Source organism: Gekko japonicus, unplaced genomic scaffold (genome assembly GCF_001447785.1).
Source record: "Gekko japonicus isolate JY-2015 unplaced genomic scaffold, Gekko_japonicus_V1.1 scaffold159, whole genome shotgun sequence".
In the NCBI taxonomy this organism is placed as follows: domain Eukaryota; kingdom Metazoa; phylum Chordata; class Lepidosauria; order Squamata; family Gekkonidae; genus Gekko; species Gekko japonicus.
In genome coordinates this window covers 151,406-172,497 of record NW_015169177.1, presented here as the reverse complement: position 1 = coordinate 172,497, position 21,092 = coordinate 151,406, and the positions used below count along the sequence as shown (strand labels likewise).

The 21,092-nt window shown below is 40.9% G+C and overlaps 1 protein-coding gene across 1 annotated transcript in view; it reads left to right on the top strand.

Moving 5' to 3' along the window:
- Positions 1–21,092, top strand: part of CFTR (cystic fibrosis transmembrane conductance regulator) — a 131,985-nt gene that overhangs the window by 30,385 nt on the left and 80,508 nt on the right. Inside the window, exons 4-7 of the mRNA XM_015416016.1 lie at positions 5,350–5,565; positions 6,788–6,877; positions 8,580–8,743; positions 12,529–12,654. Coding sequence (XP_015271502.1) covers positions 5,350–5,565; positions 6,788–6,877; positions 8,580–8,743; positions 12,529–12,654 — 596 coding nt within the window. The remainder of the gene's footprint in view (positions 1–5,349; positions 5,566–6,787; positions 6,878–8,579; positions 8,744–12,528; positions 12,655–21,092) is intronic.

Here is a 21,092-nt window from a genome sequence, read left to right as displayed (position 1 = left end):
CAGGAGTTCCCCCTTCTCCTAGCCCCAGCTGGCAGCCATTTAACCCTTCCCAGGCATTCCCTCCCATTTTCCTGTCCCTGGCAAGCTGTGGCCGGGAGAAAGGCGGAAGGGAAGTCCCTTCCAGGGTGGTCCCCACCCCCTTTCTTTTGGTGGTGGCTTGCTGCATATGGGAGAAAGGCAGTATTGAGCTCTCCAGATAGCTTGGTTCAGGTGGGGCCCTTATGAGTCTGTTTGGCTTGAGGTTTGGTTCAGGAAATGCTCTGAACAGAACCACTTTTGGGGGGTTCATGCCCATACCCCCCCCACACACTCTTACATCTGACATGTTCTCACTGTTGGGAGACAAGCAGACACAGAAGAAGGAAGAATGCTCACTCAGTTCTTAGCATGTGTAATTAAACAAGCTATTGAGATCATCTTTGAGAGAAGAAGTAATGAAAGAGCGATTCAGCACACAGGGAACTGAGAAGGACGTTTATCAGCAGAAATACACAGAGTTTTTCACCAAAGAGGGCAGTGATGATAGCTCTGCTTTTCCAAAGTGTTGATTGATGCTAAACATGTTGCTGGCTCACTGACATGAGGAGTGATTTGATTTATTGCTTGCTATTGCATTCTATCTGGTGTTGTTCCTATTAAGAACAGCAGGAAATATTTTCTTTGCAACTGCTTGAATACTGGCAGATAGCACAATATATTGTGGGAGGAAGTAAGATGAATGCTGTACTTGCCTCCCCTCCAGTTACAGGAAGGTTGGAAAAACAGAAGCAGATATTTTGCTTGTACAGACTGGCATACAGGCAGGCAGCAATTCAGACTGGGAGAGGGAAATGTCCTTCCCCAGCTGGATGTCAGGCAGTGTCTTCATGTCATCCTAATTTGTGTGTAGTGCAATCAGTTACATGTGAGAAAGACAAAGTCTTGGAGCAAACCTGATGAGACACGAGAGATCAAAGATGGTGATCTGAGATATCTGTAACGTTCATTAAAAGCAACTGTGAGAACACCTGATTTTGGGGTGTGTGTGAACCTTTCTACTCTGTTTCCCAATAAAAATTTTCTCCTAGCTGCTATCATGCACAATTGGGACAAAAGGCAGGAAACCTGTTTCAGTGAATTAAGTGTAAGGCCTAATTAACTGTCTCACAGTTTAATTAAACTAAATTAAATTAGACATGATGGGGGAGATCCTTGTGATATGAGCCTGTGTGTTCAAATGTAAAGAACGTATATTCCATTGAAAAAAATGGAAACAAAAATGATTATAATAAAGAAAATGAACACATAATAACAAATAGCAGAGTTGATATTAATAGTCCACTTTTGCTCTATCCTCTCCTTTGAACTGTTTTTGCCTCACCTCATGTGGTCATTCTTTCCCTCCTCTCATTGTCCATCTGCCTGAATTTTCCTTCCACCCTCCCCATCCCTGCTCCTTCATGCCCTCCCTGCAGCTCCCATGGTGCCTACTTTCCCTGTGTTCTCTCGGTTCCTGGTTTTCTTTTATGTTTTTTTCACCCATCGTTGGACACCATTTTGAGTTGCTTTGGCAATCCAAAACACCACTCAAGGTTCGAATTATATAGCTGATACTGTGGCAGTGTCTATTATAGCCCCTGTGTTATAAAAATCATATTCTCCTGAAAACCTGGGGTTTGCAAATATAGAGATTATACACAATATAGAGCTTAAAAATATACTGTTTTAAGGGTTAGGGATGGCCACGAACCCACTGACGAACTAAGGTCTGTCATGAATTTTGGCCCGCTTGGGGTTCACAAACCACAGTTCATGAACTGAAAAACCTGGATGAACTAACACAAAATTCTGGTGCAATTTATGATGGCTCATGACGGTTTATGAAGAGCAGAAAGAAGATTTTTACCCCTGCTTTCTGCTCTTCAGGAGAAACAGCTGAGTGGTGGGGAGCTCCCCACCACTCAACTGTTTCGGAGCCATTTAAACCCTGCTTTCAGTCTCCCACCAGCTTCCAGCTCCCTGCGGCCAGCAGAAAGTAAGGGGAAGAAGATCTTCTTTCCTGAAATATCTTCCATTTCTCCTTTCTGCTGGTGGTGTCTCCCCAGAGCCAATGGAAAGGAAGGGGGAAGATCTCAGGTCTCCCCTTCCTCCTTTTCACTGGCAGTAGCTGCTTGCAGCCAGCAGAAAGGAAGGGGAGGAAGATCTCCCTTCCTGGGAGATCTTCCCTCCCTCCGTTCTGCTGGCAATGGCTCCCCATGGGAGATCCTGGGAGATCTCCCCCTCTTTCTGCTGGCCAGGGCTCTCCACAGAAAGCAGAAAGGTGGGAGGGAATTCCTTTCTTGGGAGATCCCCCCCCCTTTCTGCTGGTTGCTGTTTTCAGGCTATCTTATCCAGTCCTTCTAAAGTTTAAAGCAACTGCAGAAGAGAGCTTGAAACAGCTGTGAGGCGGGGAGTGCCTCCCCACCATGCAGCTATTTTCCCGACTGTCTTCTGCAGTCTGTTTAAACTTTAAAGGGACTGCACAAGACAGCTTGAAACAGCTTTTTGGTGGGGAGCAAGCAGTTCTCTGTGCTCAGCTGGTTTTTTTACTTTCTGCAGACCCCATTTAAAGGTACTGTGGTCCCTTTCAATAGGGTCTGCAAGGCCACAAAATTTGCAAAGCCTCTCAGCTCACTTCAGTTCGGGGTTCAGTTTGTGGGGTGCCATGGACCCAAACCAAGCTTACATTTCCTGGTCTGTGCACATCCCTAGTAAGGGTTCTTTTAAAATTGCTTGAATCTGATTAAATCTGATATTAGTTGTGAAGCTGTCTCAAAACACAACATAATTGCAAACAATGGGCATATCTGAACTTGCATTTTCATTGTACACAAGAAACCCAGACGAGACCACAGAATAATATTATCGTTATTGGGTCTCCACTTTCTCCTCCTCTATAATGGGGGGAGGGGAGTCTAACTGGCTTATTTACAGTACCACAAAAATTATGTGCTTCTCTTGAGGGTAGCAGTTCTTTTTCATCAAAAGAAAATGACACAACACTTTTACTACTGAAGTGGTCCTGTGTTATGGTAACTGATGTACCGTGTAATTATTTCATACAAAATACCCTAAATATCCCCAAGGGAACATCAAAACCACTTAATGGGGATTAATGTAGATTAACTCTCTTTTGTATATTGTAAGAGAAATTAAAGCATAGCTAAAGGGTGGAACTTTCCCACTATTCAAATGTACATTTTTCTGTGGAATGATATTTAGGGAGGCAGGTGATAATTATTTAAGAGTATAAGAGTGCAATCTATGTAATTTGAAGTGCAGTCCTAAGAATCCTTTCATAGGTGTTGTATGAATGAGTATTAAATATTGGAAGTCATATATATTACTCTCATGAAAGCTCCATTAAATAAAACTGGACTGTTTTCTGAATAGACGTGCTTAGGATTGCTTCCTTGGGATCCTGCTTTCCCCTTTCTAAAAAGAGGAAGTACAGTAGGGTTGCCAAGTGGCACTTACCTCCTCCGCAGGGGACTCCCGGGTGGCTCCCGGTGTGCACGCACGCTGCATGCACATCACTAGGAAGTGACGTTATGACGCCAGGTACGCTGGGGGTGGGGCCACGACCATACAAGGGAAAACCATAGAGTTCCCCCCGGGGCCCGATCCAGCGCCGCCGGGGAACGGGCCTCTGGGGCAGGGGTTCCCCCGCCCCCCGGGGGGACTTGGGATCCCTAAAGTACAGTCTTACTAAAAATACATTTTTGTTTACATGATGCTGGGAATTCAGCATTCACGAATTACCAGAATTGTTGATCTGAGGGTCTACTTAGTTTATTTTCTATTCTCAGTATTATAGTCCATGGATACATGAAAGTCAAAGTACTGTTCAGTTTTGCAGGAACAGTCCATGTTTTCTATCCCTTGCTATACAGCAAGTATAGTAGAGCCTTCAGCATAATGTAACATGGGGGGGAGGAATGTACATCAAAGATCCTTGGTATAAGAATTGGTATTATAAGCATGACTCTATTTTCATCTGCAAAATGTGTTTGAGGACCTAGATAGGTTGTTTTGGCTAGAGGGGACCTGAACAGGGAACCCTATAATACTTCGGATTTCAATAGGATAGATTTTAACGCAGGGTACAATTCTAAGAACATTTTTCTGGAAGTAAACCCACAATAAAAAGGAACTTAGTATTGATTAAGTATTGAGTAAACCTCCTTAGGACTGCTCCCTAATTTTTTCACAAATGGAAGGCACTATGGTCAGCACAACAGAGCTTTTCTTGCCCCTCTCCCCCACAGCAGCTTTCTGTTCCTGCGAACTCCCAGGAACAGCATGAGGGCTAGTCACCAGTGTGCAAAACCCATCCCTTTTCCACTAGAGGAAAATGTAGTTGGGGTCCACCCTATATCCTGTACTCCAACAATGTTCTTGTAATTTGTGCTTCAGCTTAAAGTTAGGGAATATAGTAATGCAAACCACCACCACTATTACCATTAAGCAAGTTCAAATGGGAAACAGCCTACAAAAGAATTTTTGAATATCCGGGTTTCATATCTATTTCATTTTTTACAACACTTTGCCCCACTTGTGTGCCAGTTTGAGGTCACTTATAATACTACCATGAAACACAGAAAACATCAACCATAAAACACAATTAGGTGTTGTATGAATGAGTATTAAATATTGGAAGTCATATATATTACATTGCAAGTTTTCCCTGCTTTTCTGTGTATTAACTTTTTTGCAGTGTGTTTATAAATACATTTAAAAAACCACAGTAAAGATACCAGTCAAATCCTAAATCAGTGCTAATGCAACACCATTTAATCAGCGAAAAGCCAGCTGAAATATAACTGCTTCACCCAGCTAAGATGTATTTGGGGAGGGAGCTTAGGCCAAAAGGATCAGGAACAGCCACTGTGAATGATGACTGAATCTTCATTACTCAGTCTAGCTGAAAACAGCATACCAACAAGACCAGTTGTTCAGTTAGATAAACAAACAAACATGGCTAGACAAGAACCATATATCCGTATATACTTGCTATAAAACAGTAAACAATAAATGAGAAACCATGGGGGTGTGTGGAAATATTATACCCATGGGAGAATTAACTCATAGTTATTGCTATTGTTGAGTTTAACAGGCTTGGCAAAGGTAGTGATTTGAGTCATGGAATTCCGTTCATCTGCCAGTCTGACACAAAGGCTTTGTATAAAGCGCTATAACAAGATGTTATACTGAAACAAATGCAATCTATAGTGGATGAATAAAGTATAAAAATATTAACCTAGACTCTCAGTAGAGTAAAGCATTGTTGAAAAAATTGTCAGACGCTTTTCACTTTTTCTTTTCTTACAGGAAGTTACTAAATCTGTCCAGCCTCTTCTACTGGGAAGAATAATAGCTTCCTATGATCCTTCCAATTCACTTGAACGATCAATAGCTTACTACATAGCTATAGGACTCTGCCTTCTCTTCATAGTTCGGACGTTGCTTCTTCATCCGGCTATATTTGGCCTCCATCACATTGGAATGCAAATTAGGATAGCCATGTTTAGCTTAATTTATAAAAAGGTAGGTTTTTCAAATTAGTGTATGGGAGACCAAAGACTGTTATTGTGGCCTAGCCCATGCAAGATCCAATGCATTATGTTTCTCTTCAGTTATTCTTGTGTTTTTTTGCCCTTTAGGATTTATTTTTGCTTTTTAAGATGTTTCTTTGTAGTTTTATTTATTTATTTATTCAAATTTATACCCTGCCTTCCCCGTCGAAGCAGTCTGTTGTGTTATTATTGTACTCTGCTTTGCAGAGCTTTATTGTACAGATTTTAAAAAAGGATGAACTAAGTCTTCTCACTTTTGCCACTGAATTTGTCCAGTGTTCTGGTAAATCATACACTGCCATGCAGTGTTCCCTCTAAGCTGAGTTAATGTGAGCTAGGTCACAGTTTTTTAGCCTCCAGCTCACACATTTTTGTCTTAGCTCAGGAAAGATGGCTCCAGAGCAAACTAATTTATGCAGTAGCCAAATCGCTTGCTCACAACTTTAATACCAGTAGCTCACAAAGTAGAAATTTTGCTCACAAGACTCCACAGCTTAAAGGAAGCATTGCTGCTATGTACAATTATTTATGTAAAATGACCAAGATTTCTCAGAGAGAACATCAAGTTTATTTGGTGGAATATGCTTATATGATTCTTCCATGAGATTTTTCGGATATCTGTTTTCACAATTTGTTACACTTATGAAGAATTCTTTTGTTTGCTGATATTGTTCTATACAGCAAAAATAGAGTATATATGAATAATATGACATCTTACTTTACATACACAGTGCGATCCTAAGCACAGTTACACCCTTCTAAACCAATCAAAGCATAACAGTGTTCCATGCACCTTGGCGTTTAATCATGCCAGCCACATGACCACGGAAACATCCATGGACAGTGCTGGCTCTTTGGCTTGGAAATGGAGATGAACACCACCCCCTAGCGTTGGATTTGACTAGCTTTTGAGCATGGGAAACCTTTACCTTTAACTCTGCTTAGGATGGAATTGTTAATAGACTATGGTAGTGGATGCACTGAGAGAGTCATTATTTGCAATGAGGCTAATGAATATAACAAAACAGACTGCAACAGAAGTAATAATTTTTTGTGTGTGTACCAAGTATAACATAAGGCAATTAACATTATTATTCAGTTGGCAACTAACACTGTTTACCTGACAATAACTGTCTTAACATTTTAATTCTTCCCTTTGATCACTTTACTTGGATATTTGTTCTCTTTTACAGACCTTAAAATTGTCAAGCAGAGTCCTAGATAAAATAAGCACTGGACAGCTCGTTAGCCTTCTTTCGAACAATCTGAACAAATTTGATGAAGTATGTTGGTACTAATTTAATCACATGTTTATTGCATTTCTTTAAAAAGTGCAGGTATCTACAGAATTCATAATATTCAAAAGTGCTGTGCATCCCCAGAACAATGTTAACTGGCTGCAATTAATAGTTCTGGAATTAAAAATAAATAAATAAAATACAACAATTATTAAAAAGTACAAAAAAAGAGAGATACAGAATACAGATAAAGTACATTGTCAAGCAAAATCACAATCCACCATGTCACGTGAACATTGAGAATCCTATTCCAGCTGCGTGACAGAGTGAGTTCCCATCTCTGGTCCCAGCTTCTGTCAGCCTAGCAGTTTGAAAGCAAGAAATTGCAAGTAGATAGGTGCCGCTTTGGTGGGAAGGTAACAGTGTTCCATGCACCTCGGCATTTAGTCAAGCCGGCCACATGACCATGGAAATGTCTTCAGACAGTGCTGGCTCTTCGGCTTGGAAACGGAGATGAGCACTCCCCCTAGAGTTGGATTTGACTGGCTTTCAAGCAAGGGAAACATTTATGTACATCTCTGTTACTCTAAGTGGATAATTTCACCAAAGTATAAATTACCATTACTTTCAGCAACAAATCTTGTAGATTAGGGGCATTATTTTGATTCCAATACCTGGCACAAACCAGTCTGGCAGCAGTAATCAGATGTAAAGTGGCTATTTGCTGATCTCTGGAAACGTCAGGAAGATAATTCAGCAGTAATGTCTCTGGCTTACAAGGAATTTATATACCCAACCCAACTGATAATAATTTCACCACTTGCTTCCAAAAGTTGGAGGCACGTCTACATGACTAATACATGTGAAAAAAAATCTGCTTTGTCTGTAATTTTGTGTCTGCACTAATGACAACCCCCCAATTCAAAAAACCCCTTGCAGTATTAGGGTATGTTAACAGAAATTCTAATTACATACTGCTTGATCTCTTTCTTTAGCCAGGTTCTAGCTTGTTTATGTATTTGCTTAAAATATTTATATCCCACCACTCCTGCTGCTGTACATGGCTTATAAAACAAAATCTGATAGAAGTACAGGCAATAGCCAGTTCTCAGTATTCTGTGCAGGGTTCTTAATCACACATCCAGAGCCTGTGAATCTGTCCCCTTACCTATGTGTAATAAGTCATACCTTGTTCTCTACATTCCATTGTAGTTTAGAATATCTAAGAATGTGTCTGTGATGGCATTGTTATTGTTACCTTGTTATATTCATGGAAGACCGACAACAGCAGCACCATGTATGACAGAATGGGCTTCCCAAAGGCTAGGGCTGATGCTTTGGGCTGATGCACAGGAGCTGTGAAAGTTGTGTCCATGGGAACAGTCCCATCTGTGCAGCCATCCTCAGAGGTGGGAACCATCCTGAAAATTGCAGTCTGGATTTTCCCACTTGTTATTCCTATTTTCCTACACAGTCCTGCCTCTTCTAGACTTAATCCTTATTATTTATTGCTGTTGTAATTATGCTTTAATCTCCACAGCTAAAATCTAAAAATTTCTTTTTTGGACCCTATGCCGAATAGCAAACAGTTTGCTAATATTGTTTGGTACTCATAACAAACCTGGGGAAAACTTGTTCTGCTGTTTGTAGAAATCCTCCAAGGAGTTATGTTAATGAACACTTCACATGTTTTCATGTAGTTTTCTGAGGACAGCTTCAATATTCAATTGCTGTGATCTTTTTTCAGGGTTTAGCCTTGGCTCATTTTGTGTGGATTGCACCTTTACAAGTAGTGCTGTTGTTGGGGCTCCTCTGGGAAATGTTGGAGGCGTCAGCATTTTGTGGATTTGGCTTTCTCATCCTCGTTGCCCTTTTCCAATCCTGGCTAGGACGAAGGATGATGAAATACAGGTGACAAAGCGGGTATTTCTTTTAAATATTAAGATTTTTGCCATGCTTCTGGATTCTGGGTAAAGAGGGTGAACAACCTGGTTTAAAATGAATTTTCATATTGCCTGGAAATACAAGTTAAACAGACTGCAAGGAGAACTCATTATTCGATTGTGCAACCATACACTGTAGTTCCTTTGGACCATCAAGCCAAAACTAGTTATTACTAGTTTTTTCATTCTTGAACTCTTGGAAAATATTAAATCTTCCTGCAGACTCAGATTTTGGCACCATACTTCTGAATGTAGTTTAGGGAAGTTACCTAGGTTTGAGAATATGCATACCTCCAATTTCTGGATAATCCCATATCTTCATAGTCAGTGAAATTTGCTATCTTTATATATCACCATTCTGCCAATTCACTCAAGGTGTTTGCCACATAAAATAAAGGGATGTAATTGAATAGACTCCAAAGACCTTTTCAGACTTTACAGTAACATGTTCAGGAGCATGCACTGCCATGTTGTGTGAACAGCAGGAACACACATATTTACCCTGCACATACAGCTTCAGTATATGTAAATGGACCAGCGTTTTTTCACAGTTCATGTCACATCACAAGTCAGTATGCATACAGAAAAAATGCCTGTTGTCCTGTTCTCACACATGATATATGTCCCCGCGCAGGGCTCTTTTTGTAGCAGGAACTCCTTTGCATATTAGGCCACACACCCCTAATGTAGCCAATCCTCCAAGATCTTACAGTAACTCCTGTAAGAAGAGCTCTGTAAGCTCTTGGAGGATTGGCTACATTAGGGGTGTGTGGCCTAATATGCAAAGGAGTTCCTGCTACAAAAAGAGCCGGGCTGGGGCCCATAGTGTACAGTTGGTAGGTTCCTGGTACTGTAACATCTGTTACTGTGGCACCTGTAACATCTGAAAATGACGGATAGAAGAGGGACATATTACAGGTGGAATGGCCATTTCAGGAAAGGGAAGAGCTGATTGGTAGTTCATCTCAGCTAGGCTGATGGAGATGGCTTCACTGTCCCACTTTTCCCTCAGATGCAACCAGATTGAATGTCCAATGATGGAAAGAATTCTGGGACAGGAGGAGGCAAATGGCAGTTCTCTCTGAGCCAGTGAACAGTGACTTCTGAGGCATCTAGGTGGAATTAAAAACTGAGAAGCCTCAAATATAAGGTTTTGCAGATGTCTGCTGAATGACAAAAATGTTCAAAAATTGGGGGAAGTGACTGTTCCCATGAAAATTAAACGTTTGCAGATTTGGATTTCCTTGATTTCTAGAATGAAAACATGCCAAGTTTAATCTTCCTACCTTATCTGCAAGCTAATAATTTATGTTTATCATTATATACATGTGTGAAAGCAAATATTTGGCTCGTTAAATTCAGGGTGATTTAATTTTTTTTACCTCTTCCAAGTTTTGACCCTCATTGCCTGCTTATGAATTCTGGGACACAGTGCTATTGAGAAAGCAGAAACTACAACAGGAAGAATTCAAGAGCTAGATATTTCTTTCCTCTCTTAACTTTCTAACCAGCTGTCCTTATTTATCCAATCATCCCTGTCCCTTCTTGCCAATAATGTACAGTTCCTTCTGTTATTAAGTCTAGTGTACAGTTTTTCTCCTTGGTCTTTTCACTCTGGGAGTTTTAATGCTAATTTCAGTTCCAGTGAACTTTATAGCATTTTTTTCTTATGCAGAATCAGGACTCCAAAGTATTTAATTTTCGAAGCAACTGAACTTTATGTGCTGACATATCATTGGTATTAGAGGCTTCATCCTTCCCACAATAGATATGCAATCCAGATTCTATCAGAATGAGGGGTAAAACTGAATATAATACTGTATCATCACTCATGTTTAAGTGCTCTGCCTTGACAGTGTGTCATATCACTTACCTATCACATGCAGCTCAATGTGGGAGTTCCAAATTCCACATTAATGGAAGATGGGTTTCAAAACAGATACTCTTGAGAGTGCACTGCAGAGTAAGCTTCTTCTAGATGTAGTGTTATGCAGGTTAAATATATAACTCCTTCTGAAATCAATGGAATGGAAAATGAATTGTTTTCACTGGATCATACCTTAGGAGTTTTTGAAGATACTATAGTGTCAATGCAGCTTCATTCCATCTCCAGGCTTTCTTGGAGGATGCTAACATCCTGGATCCCTTCCAGTCTGGCTTTCACCCTGCTCATGGGACAGAGACGGTGCTGGTCGCCTTGGTGGATGACCTCCGGAGACATCTGGATTGAGGTGGCTTGGTGCTGCTGATTCTTTTAGATATGTCAGCAGCGTTTGATACAGTCGACCATGATTGTTGACCCACCACCTCGCCGATGTGGGGATATGGAGACTAACATTGCAGTGGCTGGCCTCCTTTCTCCAAGATCAGGGACAGAGGGTGGCACTGGGAGGGGAGTTGTCCCAGCGACATTCACTTAGATATCGGGTGCCACAGGGAGCGATCATCTCCCCGATGTTATTCAACATCCTTGCCCAGATTATTTGGGCTGGGTTGTCACCAGTATGTGGATGACATCCAGCTCCATCTATTGATGGATGGCCACCCAGACTCTGATTCTGAACATCTGGATGGGGCATTACAAATTGTGGCTACAACAGAGCAGACTGAAATTGAATCCAACAAAGACAGAGGTCCTGCACGTGGGCTGTCAGGGTCTGCGATTGGGTATTAGGCTAACAACCTTTGATGGGGTGCTGTTGGTGCCAATGCTGAAGGTGAAGAGCCTAGGAGTGTTCCTGGAGGCCTCATTGGCTATGGAGGCCCAGGTCACTGCCACTGCCAGGTCTGCCTTTTTTTAAATCTGAGGCAGGTTAGACTGTAGACCCCATAACTCACCCCCTGCAATATGGGTGCAGGGTCACTTCCAGATTAGATTATTCTAATTCTCTTTATGTGGGGCTTCCCTTGACTCTGCTCCAGAAATTGCAGCTAGCGCAGAAAGCAGTGGCATGGGTGTTTATGACATTGCCTGTGCGGGCACATATCCGCCCGGTGCTGCATGACCTGAACTGGCTGCCTATTGAATTCTGGATCCGTTTCAAGGTGTTGGTGCTCACCTTTAAAGCCCTAGGTGGGCAGGGGCCCACATATCTTCGAGACACCTCTCCCCGTATGAGCCCCATAGAACATTACGTTCTACCAATCTACATCTCCTGGTAGTCCCTGGCCCAAGGGGTTTCCAATTTGCCTCAACTAGGATGAGGGCTTTTTTGGCCCTGGCCCCCACCTGGTGGAATGAGCTACCATATGAGATCAGAGCCCTGCGGGACCTATTGCAATTCTGCAGGGCCTGCAAAATGGAGCTCTTCTGCCAGGCCTTTCGTTGAGGCAGCGAGCATCCATTTGATTAGGCCCCCCCCTCCGGTGACCGCAGATGTTAATGCAGATGTTTTAATGATATAAGGATGATGATTTTATGGATTTTAAATTGAGTATTGTAATATGCTTTTAATATTGTAAATCTGCATTAACTGCAGATACATATATGTCGTTACCCACCCTGAGCCTACAATGTGGGGAGGGCGGGCTATAAGTCTATTGAAATAAATAAAAATAAATTGTGATGTTAGAGCAATGGGATTTGAAAAGGTTATTGCTAATGTATAAGGTCTTGTTCAAATGCTGGCCTGCAAGTGTTCAGGATCATAGTGCTATTTCCAGTTAGGTTACCCTCTGTATAACCTGCTTGCTGTTTTTTATGCTGTAATTCTTGGGTAGTACAGTGCATAACTGGAATTCTTTGTTTTGCAGAGATCAGAGAGCAGGAAAGATCAATGAGAGACTTGTGATCACATCAGAAATGATTGAGAATATACAGTCTGTCAAAGCCTACTGTTGGGAGAATGCAATGGAAAATATGATTGAAAATCTGCGACAGTGAGCATATACATTTGTTTTTCTTGCAGCTAATCTGTATGCTGTGGCTTTATTTAGGGGTTTCATTAATCAGTTAATCAAGGACCAGTTCTTCATGTTTTAAAGATTCAAGGCAAATAGGATAAGCCTTTCTAAAAGCCAAAACCATATTTATATTAGTCACTTTTCCTACTTTGGCAAAGGGTGTAGAAAAACGTTGTTTCCACTTGCCCTTCACGCATACTTTGTATACAACTCATGGGCTTTCACAACAGGCCAAACACCATCCCCTCATATTGTTTTAGGCCAGGAAAATGGTTTAGAGGTAAGGTTGAAGCCCATTTTTCATGTGTACTGTAGTCATTATCTCAATTGTGTACCATATGCATGAGAACTGAGGAGAACACACAAGTCACATGTGACTGTTACACAGGATAAATAGCAGGGTCCTGGATCCCATCCTGTGTACTCCATAATGTGTGAATGCATCTAAGTAATATCATCCAATAATTGCCACAATATTCTTGAGTACCCTGCCCAATTGAACAGTGGTCAAAAGCTGCCACCACTTGATGGTGGCATCAAGTGACTGTTTCTATAGACTAGCCTTGACACAGCTCCTTCAAGAGCATGAAGAACAACAATTTTCTAATGAGTGTGTCTGTCACCCTCATAGATCAATGTCTCGTTGGCCAGGCAAGGTAATTGGAAAAGTAAAGGTGGAGCATGTAAACAGTAGACTTCTCTTTGCTAAAACTGTAATCCACACCCTCAGGTTATAAACTTGAAAAAAACATTCAATGAAATAGGACAGGCAATGATTCTGAGAACCTCTAGTGGTCTCAACAATGCCATCCTAGCACAGTTACACCCTTCTAAGACTAATACTTCAAAAGGATGTAACTATGCTTAGGATGGCACTGTGATTGTGTCCAGCATGGTGTCTTAAATTGGAGTGGATCTGAAATGCAGTTTTAGCTCAAAGTCTTTCTTCTTTGCCACCATCATCATGACAGAGTAGGCTCTACAATGAGGTCTATTTGCTATGAGTCTTTTGACACTGTTGTCCCTGTTGTTCTAATATAGTGGTCTTCAACCCATGTGTCAGGATCTTCAGGCTTGTTATGGAATCCCACCTTCTGGGTCACAAGCCCCACTAGTGTGACCATTTTTGTTGCTTTTGGAAGGACCTGCTACTAGTACGCATGTGTGTACTAGCAAGCGCACCAAAACTCCTTTTTTATGTACACTAAGAGGAACAGTAGGTCTGTGAGATACTGTCACTCAGCACTGAAGATGTTCCGTGCAATAGTAGACCTCCTGGTGCTTGGTATGTTTCTTGTTCCCAGCTCTCAGTCTGCTGGTCATATTCTTGGCCTTGATACCAGTGAGGTCATAACTGTGACTCCCCCCTTCCTGTCATGTGACTCTAATGTCATGTGCTCTCAGCTCAATTGGTCTCAGATCTGGAAAAGACAGAGACCACTGCTCTAACCATCATGCTAACCATTTCATCACTCACTGTTCTTCAGAAAACCAGTAAATGGAATGTTCTCAATTTGGTGTAGTGGTTAAGTGTGTGGACTCTAATCTGGGGGAACTGGGTTTGATTCCCCATTCCTCCACCTACAGCTGCTGGATGACCTTGGGCAAACCATAGTTCTGTCAGAGCTGTTCTCTCAAGGACAGTTCTGGAAAGAGCTCTCTCAGTCCCACCTACCTCACAGGGTGTCTGTTGTGGGGAGGGGAAGGGACAGGCCCATAGCCCATAGCTCCTCCTCCTCCTCCTCCTCCTCCCTTCCTTCCATGAGGGAATTGGCAGTAATTACTATATTGATAGGATTTCACCCCAAACCTCTGGATGACCTCTTTTAATGGCTTTTGGTAGCTCTCAGATTAAATAATAAATCCCTGTAGTACCCTATAGCACCACCCTCTGGAGTCTATTCTCTAGGTAAAAGCAAAGCCAGAATAAAGCCTATATAATGTTAAAGGTGTTTTACGATTTATTTCCTCATATACTTAACGGTTACTTATGTTTTTATTAATAAGTATTATCTTGTTTAGTATACAGAATTGATTATAATACTGGGTGTGTAACTTTACTTTTAAGAAACGTAGCTTGTGGGCTTTGTGCTCAGCTAGTGTATAAGTGATAAACAGAAGTAGTAAATAGTCCACTCTGACACCATTCAAGGTAGAATTTAGTTAGGATTCCATATGTGTCACAAAGAAACATACTATCTATATTTATGGTTCATGTTTTACAAGTCTTTTTTAAAAATAGAATTTTTATTGAGTTTTATATATTTTTACAACCCATATTACTTGTTAGTTATATACAGTATCTTTCAACAACATCTAATAAACAAGAAGAGAAATGTTAAGCATACGCACAAAACTTATTAGTAAAACACAAAGTCTCTATAAGTAGTGCATATAATCGGGGTTGACAAGCAGTAATATATTCAAAAAACACAAACCTTTTTTCAAAAAAATTATTAACACCTTTCGGATTGTCAAAAGCTATTAATTGCACAGCAATTTTATCTAGTCTTTTTAAGTAGCCTGAAGAGCTAAATTTATGTGAGAATTTCTGGAATATACACATTTAAAGTAAATAAAATGTTGGATTTAACCCATAAAAAATTAAATATTGTCTAAGTTCATAAGGGATTTTATGGCATCTTCCAGAGAAGATGGCCGATGGCAATGTGTTAAATCTGGCTAACATAAATGCCCATCTTTTATTTATTTATTTATGCGATTTCTACCCTGCTCTCCCCGCACGGGTCAGTTAAAGAGCAGAAATAAATAGCTGTTTTGCCCAGTGTCTGGTGTAATGCCAGATGAACTGGAGAACAAGTTTTTCTAGCTGCCTCAGTCAGGCACTGAAATTGAATATCTAAAAGCCTGCGTTTGATTGTATAAAATATTGTGGAAGCAGATGATAAATAAAGCGGATCTAAAGGTATTCCTAAGGACCTAATTTTTTTGGGACTAATTTCAGCCAATTAGATTCACAATGATCTGTCAGCATTAAAAAGGTAAAACAATTCAGGTCAGGATTAAACAGAAGGCAAAACCAAAATTTGATGGTCAAAAGCCAGGCCCGAGTTTCCAGGGACATCTGACCAGTTTCGAGACACATCGCAGCATATGGGACACAATTAGGAAGTCTGAGAAAAACTGAGTGACCTTTTCCTACTCTTGCGTTAAAGTCCCCAGCCAAAATAGTTTCAGCTGAGGGAAATTTCCTTTCTAATGTTTCCATAAGGGTGGATAACCTTTCCCAATGTTGTAAAAGGGCATAGCTATCTAAGGAGGAGGGCACATATAAATTCATGATAATCAAAATAGAACTTTCAAAAACAAGTTTAACAGCTAGTTCTGTAGGATTATCACATGGTAGCATTGTAATATCACATTTTAGGGACAAGGAAACAAAGATAGATAACCCAACTTGGAGATGGCCTTTGGATTTCACTCTGTAAACTGAAAGAGAGAAGGAGTAAAACCCTTCTAAGTGAGTCATATCATAAGACCACGTTTCCTGGAGGAGTACAATATCAAAGCCTTTTATATAACAAAGAAAGCTGACATCATTGGCTTTGCTCCTCCATCCTGCAATGTTTCAAGAAATAATTTTTATTGCAGTAGGAGGAGGAGCAGTTGTGTGTCAGTTTGCTGGAGAGAGTCGATCCAGAGAATTGTTCATATTGTGGAATACACAGCCATTAACTGGGCCAGTATGGGAGTCAGAAGTTGTTTGCCATGGATTATGTTGAGTTATTTTAATCCCCTCAGTTAAGAAGGAATCATTTGTCTCCAGGATGGAAGAATGTATCCCAACTTGAGTTGAGGGATGTAGGTTGCTTTCAAGACTTTGTTGAGGATTCTTAGTGCTGTTCTCTGGAAGCAGCAATGAGGTAAACACATGGCTGGTGGTGTTTGGAATGTTCCCTCACAAGCTGGCAGTCATTGTTTCCAGTCTGTCAACTATTGCTGCTTTCTCAGAAACAGGAAGATTGCTGAAAAGGTTTTGTACTTCTTGGTCAAGAACGTCTTGGTCAAGTAGGTCAGTATCCATGTATTGAGCCTTGGGGGATGGTGGCGACTTCTGAGAGGCAGCATTGGAGTGAGCTGGTGGCGACTTCTGAGAGGCAGCATTGGAGTGAGCTGGAGTATTACCTTTTGTGCCTTTGGAAATAAGTGGCTCAATGATTGCGTTGTGAAAAACTTGCATAGGAAAGATCCCTTTTGACTTTAAATATACTTTTTGCTTAAGAATTAAATTAGAGTTTTGAGCTGTTGAATGATAGGAGGACTCTTTGAGTTGAAACCAGATTGTTCAAAGGTTCCACTGATCTTATATCCACGGATCCTATTTGGGGTCCAAACAAATCATACAGATGTCTTCTAACCAGGGTAGATGTCTTCCAGGACAGAAAAACTCCTTTCAATTTACATAGTCAAACATATTAGATAAAGTTGCCAAATCAGCTGCCATGATGCTCAGGTTGTTGATTACAGGATTCAGCTAACCTTGAGTCGGCAATGGCTTCATAGGGATCAAGGTCAGGATTAGGATGATTCAAATCCAATGGCTGCAAGGGAAAGAACTTAACGGTTGGAGATGCTTTGCTTCTATCACCCTTGTCACCAACTAACCTTGATAGTGACTCAGCAATGTTCAGTATGTTAGAGTGTAGAGAACTGAGCCTTTTGCAGATAAGACTCATTGATTCAGCCACCAGAATGAGCAAGTCTGCAGACGTTTCTATGGCCAAATTAGCTGTCTCGAGGTGAGTTGTAGTGTCAGGGTCTTCAGCTGTGTCAAAATTAATTACGCCACTATCATGTGCTTCAAGTGGTGCAGCAGAGTAAACACTTTCAAAGACGTTATTAATGTCTTCACTTTGTGGAGAAAAGTGGTTGGAGGTAGGTATTTGAAAAACATCTTCTGGTTCTGAGGCAGTTAATGGAAAAAAGTCCTCTATCTTTGTTTGGAACAAATTCCTCTACTTCCCATCTCCATTTGTGAGACTTCATTCTAGCTTTTTCCTCACTCTGGGCCATTAGAGTGAAATACAGACTTTTGACAGCTGTTAAATATCTCAGTTGGGTAGTTCACATTTAGGTTCACAGTTAAATTCACAGTTCAGATTAATTGGCTCAATGGCTATCTTTGTAGAACTTTGTAGAACTTAATACATCAACAGCAATGTTTTTCTTGGGTGCTGCTGCTTCTAAATGCTCTGATAGTATAAGCACACAGTCTGATGATCCAATTAAGCTACCAAAACTTAAGGAAGAAGAAAACATGAACTCCAAGGTTGAAAGGAGTGATAAAATGAGCGTATTTAAAAGCTATGTTCTAAAATAAAATAAAAGAGAGAGATAAAAGCACTTAGCATCTTGGAGCAAAAAACCCAAGCATCTGCCCTCCTCTGAGTCTGCGCCATGAGTCCCAAATGCTTTACCACCCAATTAGGAAATCCAAGGATTTTCTGAAAAGAAAAAAAAAAGGATTGGTTGCTGATTGGTTATTTGCACTTATCCAAATAGGAGCGCCATATAGGAATTGTGAACTAGATTTTGCATTGAAGACTTTTAAGGCCATTGGCACATATCTGTTGCCTTTCATGTAGAAAAAGTGAGCGATGGCCTCACCACTGTTTCTTGCTAGAGTAGTAGCACATTTGTGATGAGTAGCCCAGCTCCCATTGTAGTAGAAATTGATCCCTAAGTATTTAAATGATTTGACCTGCTCAATGGGATTTCCCTGAATTGTCCATGAGGACTGTTTCCAGGACTTACCTGGCAGGGAAAACACCATGATCACTGAAGGTGGCAGGAATTGACTTAACAGATGACTGCTTGTCACATTGATAGTTATATGTGGCCTGCTCCAGAGTGAGCTCACCAAGCAGCCTGGTGATCCTAGCACCTGAGGGCAGAACCACCAGTGTGGTCTACAAAGAGGTCCTTCAGTAGAGAAAGAAACCAACCCAGTACCTATGTCCAGGGGTCATTTCGTAGAAAAAGAGCTAGGGGAACTCATTAGCATAACTCATTAGCATATACCACACCCCCTGACATCAGGGGCCCGGCGGTGGACCTGCAAGGCCAGCGGGAGTGCGAGGAAGACCCGCCAAGGCCCTCCCTATCCCCAGGCAGGCAGGGGTGGGGAGAGGCGGGGAGGAAGCAACTTACCCTCCCTCTTCTCCTGCCTCCTCCTGGCTGAATGAGGGCTGGAAGCAGGGCAGCCGGAAGCAGGGGCGGGGCTTCGTCATGTGCCCCGCCCCCTGCACCTCACCCGGGGGAACTGTGTTCCCCCACGTTTCCCCCCGAAATGACCTCTGCCTATGTCTCACTTCATTTTTTACACTACAATCTTCTCCATTAGAATTCTGAAAACAAATATTACATTTCAAACTTTACATCATCAGTATTATAACTGGATTTACAGAACTTAAATACCATAGCAAGGGCATCAGGTTAGTCATCAATGCAGCTAATACCAGACAAGGAATTGCTTATTTGGAACTGAACCATTTATATATATTCCTTGTAACATTTCTTCTCATAAAATATAAACTTATTATATAAGTCACATTTAATTGACACTAGTGAACTGTGAATTGGGAACAAGTTTGGGTTGTTTTCCCCTCCCACAGATGTGCATTACAGTCCAGCTATCAACACTAAGTATGATTTGTGGTTTTATTGCTCAGGCACTGAGTTCGGCAACATCCTTCTGTAATTCTTCAAAGTCTGATTTGGCATTAAATATCTCATCCAATCTCATCCCACACAATACAAGGGCCAGGATATCCCCTGGAGACACATTTCCTCTTCCCAATACACCTTGATGATGCACAGTCACTGAATGATTAACCTTTTGCTTGTTGTACTGGGGGAAAGGGTACTCTGAAACTCAGTCAACTTCAATTGCTCTATTACTCTTCTGGGAGATATATTTCTTTCTCATACAATAAACTGATAAGGAGCTTCACAATTTCCCCCAGGTATTGCAGATAATATTTGCCTTTTGCCATGAAACATGATTTGGTAGGAGTGAGGACTTTATTTTTCTTGATATTCCAACAGCTATGTGTTCCTTCAGATTTTAACTTTCTTTTACATGAAGTTAGTAATGTCTTCTTCTTCCCTTTTCTCTAGTTGCAGAATTTATGTATTTTTTGTAATTCTCTTGACCTCCTTAAAGATCCAACCAGAAGACACAGCTAACCAAAACACTTAATTTGGTTTATTTGGACAATTTTTAGCATTCTGTAGTTTTAGTTCAAAGCCAGATGAAAATACAACACATTGAATTCCAGGAGAAAGATCCAGAAGAAGAGAGCTCCCACACACACACATTCATCCTAGTCAATCTTCACAAAATGTAATGTTCTGGGTTTCTTTAACTACACATTTATTTGTACTTATGGAGAAAAATTTGTACTCTGTACACAAGAAGGTAACTGGATCTAATGATACTTCCAGGATTGTTTCCCTATGCACAGTGGAAAGTGTGGGGGGGTAACCTCATATTTCCCATCCCTCCCAACTGAACATTCCTGCTGTGAGAAAACAACCACAGCTGGGATATAACTTTCAATCTGAGTGCAGGCACATACAAGCCAATGATTGGGAACAGTATCTGGGACATCAACTGCATAGTCTGGATCAACACATATTCAATGTATTTGTAGTTTTTGGATGCTATGCACTTGATATCCACTGTAGGGATGGGCACAAACTGGCTCACAAATGTGAGTTTGTGAAGAATTTTGACTGGTTCATGGTTTGCAAAGCGTTTGCTAACTGAAGAGTGCCATGAACTTCCATTCATTTTAAGGGAGTTCATGGTGGTCCATGATAAGCAGAAAGCAGGGGTTTAAATTACTCAGAGCCATGTAAACCCCTGCTTTCTGTTCCCCACAAAAAGTGGTGGGGAGCAGAAATCAGGGGTCAGAAACTGCTACAAACAGGTTTGGTTCATGAACCAATCTTCTGGTTTGTATAGGTTTGTGGTGTGGTGCATGGTTTGGCCACAAATCACAAACTGAAACAAACTGTATAAATGCGGTTCATGCCTATCCCTAATCCAGTGAGGGTATGCTGTGTTGGTGAGGAAGGGAAGAGGGCACTTGCTTTTGTCCAAATATGTTTTGCTAAATAACTGTACTTACCATACAACAACAAATATGTACTACTTATGGGTAATGTGTAATATTATTAATGTTACACAATATATTAAAAACAGGAGATATGCCACATACTTGGCAGCAATTAGAAATTATATTGATACCAAAACCTATGAAAGATTGGACTTTAGTGACCTCTTAGCGACCAATTACACTTTTAAATACTGATTCAAAACTTTTTACAAAAATAATAGCAAATAGACTGAAATTAATTCTTCCAGACTACATTAATAAAGACCAAAC